At 45.3% G+C, this 4,843-nt stretch overlaps 1 protein-coding gene across 1 annotated transcript; it reads left to right on the top strand.

Annotated features, from left to right (window-relative positions):
* Positions 1–1,319: 1,319 nt before the first annotated feature.
* On the top strand, positions 1,320–4,580 carry LOC137945480 (4-coumarate--CoA ligase 2-like). Its single transcript, XM_068791377.1, has 5 exons — positions 1,320–2,405; positions 2,706–2,904; positions 3,667–3,880; positions 4,001–4,103; positions 4,196–4,580. The coding sequence occupies exons 1-5, from the start codon at positions 1,422–1,424 to the stop codon at positions 4,313–4,315; spliced, it is 1,620 nt and encodes a 539-aa protein (XP_068647478.1). The 5' UTR covers positions 1,320–1,421; the 3' UTR covers positions 4,316–4,580.
* The last annotated feature ends 263 nt before the right edge of the window (positions 4,581–4,843 follow it).

Raw genomic sequence — 4,843 nt, 5'->3', positions numbered from 1 at the left:
AATTACCTTTCTATTTGCTTACCAAAGTTGAATTAGGCACTTGCCTTATCGATTTGGACATTTTGCCCAAACAATAATTAAGTGTTTCTCGTATAGAAAAGTGAGACTCATTTCTCCTGCTTCATCCCCGGCGTGATGAGGAGGTAAGAGTTAAAACCCTGTGGAGAAGATGGGGAGGGCGAAGTCGTTCGTCTTCTTGAGTAAATAACTCATGCTTACTCTCTTGGATTATATTCACTTCCCATTGATGTGTACATGGTAATTTTTCTTCGTCAATTGACTGAGACCTTTACGTTGATTTGGTCCTTCTCCTTTACTGGAATTCGGTTACCAGTAAACAAATCGAACTGCTATGTCATGTGATTGCTACAACCTGTATCTATGAACCACGCATTGTTATTCTCATTCAATGCAAGCTTATCAGTAATAAAACATTTTTCTAAATCTAATTCACTGTCACCCGACTTAGCTATTGCATAATAAGTCTTTTCATCTTTCTAAAGCTACAAGATTTCTCTTTTTTTTTTTTTCTTGCTCTTGTGATCTACAGAACTCTGTTTCTCACCCTGCTCTTCTGTCTAAAGCTACTGGCCAACCTACTCTTATAGCGAAGCAAAGTCAACTGACACTAGCACTAACTCCGCTTATTCGCCTCAGTCTTGAGTGTAGGAAACTCTTTACTAGAATATAATATTTTTATTTTAAAATAAAATTTTAATGATTTATAACTTACAAGAATCGTTCACCATTCACCAACCAAGAACCGTTTGATATTTGAGGTTACGAGCTCTCTGGTCAGTGCCCAAAGAGTTGATTTGACTGGCCAATCGTGTTAATCAGAAGGTACATACATATTTGTAGCAATTATTCGTGTTAATTGGGTATTCGGGATTCCATTGTCCTGTTTCTCGCCCTAGACATTTATATGTCTACTCTCTACGGTGTCCAAAATTGGGCAATAACAAATAGCTTTAGTTGAACTGTTGATGTCAGACCACGCCACGACCAGGCCAACAGCGCTTGCGTTTGTGTAGTAGGTGAAGTTCTCCTGCTCCGCCGGACTACCGGCACTCATCTGCTAGTGCTCTCCTCTGGTTGGTGAAATCCTTCGTGGCCCTTCCTCGACGCTTTCAAAGTCAAACACTGGGTCCCGCATACCTACACTCCCCTACCAGCGACCACGGACCACCACCTCCACCAAAAAAGAACCCTCACCAACCCTCCTTTTCCCCCCTCTTACCCCCAATAAATCCCATAGTCCCTTCCTTGTCCCTTCCACCTCTGTTCCCCATCTCTAATATATTACCCTCCCTCCTCCCTGGCCTCTCCTAGAGTTAACCACAACTCTACATCTCTTCATTTTTTAACTTTCTTTTTTCTTCTTCTTCTTCTTCTTCTTCTTCTTCTTCTTCTCCGCTGCCATGGGGTCTGCAAGTGATTATATTTTTCGGTCGAAGCTCCCGGATATCCACATCCCGAACCATCTTACGCTGCACTCGTACTGCTTCCAGAACATCGACTCCTACGGGTCTCGGCCTTGCATTATAAACGGCTCCACTGGGGATGTCTACACGTACGAAGAGGTGGAGCTCACGGCCCGGAAGGTGGCTGCGGGGCTCAACCGGCTCGGAGTGGAGAAAGGGCAGGTGATCATGCTTCTCCTCCCAAACTCTCCCGAGTTTGTCTTCGCCTTCATGGGTGCCTCCTACCGCGGTGCCATTTCTACCACAGCGAACCCCTTCTATACACCCGCCGAGATCGCCAAGCAGGTGAAGGCGTCCGACGCTAAGGTGATAGTCACGCAGGGGTGTTATGTTGATAAAGTCCGGGAGCTGGCGGAAGAGCTCGGGGTAAAGATCGTCTGCGTCGACGCGCCTCCTCCGGGCTGCTTGCATTTCTCGGAGCTGACGGGAGCGAACGAGGCAGGGCTCCCGGAAGTGGATATCTCCCCGGACGACGTGGTGGCGCTGCCATACTCATCGGGGACGACGGGCCTACCCAAGGGGGTGATGCTGACCCACTGTGGACAGGTGACGAGCGTGGCCCAGCAGGTGGACGGTGACAACCCAAACCTGTATTTCCACAGCGAGGACGTGATCCTGTGCGTGCTGCCGCTGTTCCACATCTACTCTCTCAACTCGGTGCTCTTCTGCGGGCTTCGGGTGGGAGCGGCAATCCTGATCATGCACAAGTTCGAAATCGTGACGCTCATGGAGCTCGTGCAGAAGTACAAGGTGACGATCGCCCCCATCGTGCCCCCCATCGTTCTCGCCATCGCCAAAAGTCCAGTCGTCCACAACTACGACCTCTCCTCCGTCCGAACAGTCATGTCCGGCGCCGCTCCCATGGGCAAGGACCTGGAGGATACCGTCAGAACCAAGTTCCCGAACGCCAAGCTCGGCCAGGTGACCTCCCATCTACTGCACAAACATCTCTGATGATCCGCCATTACTTTTTTTTTTTCCTTTTTTCATGATGAGATTTAAGTAATTTAACAAATTAAAAAGAGTACTTGTTTAATAAGTTTTCACTCGAAGGAAATGAATTCCGGAAAATTAATAATTTTCTCTTAAATGAAATTTACCATATTTAATCCGGCAAATTCAGGAACAGTACTTAATTGCATTAAATTTCGGAATGTCCCTGTGGTGTCTTTATTGCTATCCTAGAAGCGCGGGCTAATTATGGAATAAAATTTCGCGCAGGGATACGGAATGACTGAAGCGGGACCGGTGCTGGCGATGTGTCTAGCCTTCGCAAAGAAACCGTTCGAGATCAAGTCTGGGTCGTGTGGGACGGTGGTGAGGAATGCAGAGATGAAGATCGTGGACCCGGATACGGGAGCCTCCCTACCTCGCAACCAGCCTGGGGAGATATGCATCAGAGGATCTCAGATCATGAAAGGTACGGTAAAAACACGTATTAGATCCCTCTTTTCTTTGTTCGTTTCTGTGCAAACGGTAAGCTTTACCTCCACTCAATCTCAGCATTCGATTAGTCAATGTGGGTGCCTGGGCGGTATCGATAAGAGATATTGGAGAGGACACTCATAGAGGGAAAGGTTAGGAGTAGATTCAGTGAGGATTTCCAGTGCCATCGTTCCACGTTTTATTATTATTAAATTGCCAAGTTGAAGATAAACGTAAAAGAATGGCTTATCTAGACTTCGATCTAATTTCCCATGAAAGAGTTGGAAGGGAGAGAAACAAGTAAAAAGGCAGCTCACCTACCCACTTTGAGGAAACAAATTGAATAATTCTAGCTAGATTCAGGTAAAAGACACCTCTCGCTGGTGGGTTTGTTCCACCTAAGCGGGAAAATCAATAGCTTTTGAAATCGAAATTAGAGTTTGTCGTCAGCCGCACGCACACGAAGACGTTCAAGTAAAATTTGATCTCCCTATATGAACCGGCAATGGTGGTATAAAATAGTTTCAAAAGAGAAAATCCAAGAGAATAAATAGTAAGCAACTGACAAGATCGAATTTGCCGAGGAAGTGAACTATAACTTCGGCACGCGTCTACTGAGCATATTCTATATAATTTCATCCACCACCTAGAACGTCTTAGAAAGTGGTGGTGCTGAACGATCAGGATGGGGTTTGACCAAAAGCAATTTCTTCTAATTTCTGCTTAGTATTATAATGTCTATTTGGATGCGTGTCAGGTTATCTAAATGATCCGGAGGCCACACAAGCGACCATTGACAGGGACGGATGGCTGCATACCGGAGACATCGGCTATGTAGACGACGACGAGGAGCTTTTCATCGTTGACAGGCTGAAGGAAATCATCAAATACAAGGGCTTCCAAGTCGCCCCAGCCGAGCTCGAAGCCATGCTCATCACCCATCCCTCTATCGCTGACGCTGCCGTCGTCTCGTGAGTGTTATATATCCACTTCTTCCCTCCCTTCTGCTCCCGACTGACTGAATGAAAGATGTCTTAACTGAATTGGGCATTTCAGAATGAAAGATGTCTTAACTGAATTGGGTATTTCAGAATGAAAGATGACCTCGCCGGAGAAGTCCCGGTAGCCTTCGTCGTCAAATCAAACGGTTCAGAGATCACCGAGGACGACATCAAGCTGTTCATCTCTAAACAGGTTAGCTTAAAGGGTTTAAGATTAGTACGAAGAAATTAATCTCTTGAATGATTGGATTCGGTGGTCTTAAAGTGTTTGTTTCTGGGTTGCAGGTGGTGTTCTACAAAAGAATCAGTCGAGTGTTCTTCACTGATGCCATCCCTAAAGCGCCGTCGGGCAAAATCCTGAGAAAGGATTTGAGAGCAAGGCTGACAGCTGGTCTTCCCAATTAGTCCAAGAAGCGAAAAAGAAAAGAGGAAAGTATCTGTGATTTAAATTGAAAAAGGAAGGAAACGATAAATTCAATTGGATTTGCCACGGGTCAGCAACAAAACCAAGCTGCTGACCTTCGTACAGAGAAACCCATAAACAAATACTCACCAGTTGCAATTGTTTCCTGCCAAATCCTCCCTTACTACTTGGTTGTTATTTTCTCAATATGTTTATAAGACAAGACTGGGGTTGTTTGATGTGAATTAAAAAAATATTATTAGTATCTGTTTGCGAGTGGGAGCTGCACACTTTGACATCTCCTGACTTTATATTGACATCCTACAATGTGAACCCAAGAAGTTTTATCCCATCCGTGTGCAGGAGCACCCTAAGTGATACCTGTTTTTCCATATGTGAATGGGATTGAATGAGGCTAGCAAATGTCACTTCTCAAGAAGATATCATCAACTTTTAAGTTTGGGTGAGTTCAACTAACTTTTAATAATCATACGTTTTTAATGCAGATCAAATCGTATGCAAGGTGGGGC

This window comes from Aristolochia californica, unplaced genomic scaffold, assembly GCF_029961685.1.
Source record: "Aristolochia californica isolate CCGP_79_NKW_82.1479 unplaced genomic scaffold, dmAriCali1.0.hap1 SCAF_12, whole genome shotgun sequence".
In the NCBI taxonomy this organism is placed as follows: Eukaryota; Viridiplantae; Streptophyta; class Magnoliopsida; order Piperales; family Aristolochiaceae; genus Aristolochia; species Aristolochia californica.
This window is presented reverse-complemented; position numbering and strand designations above follow the sequence as displayed.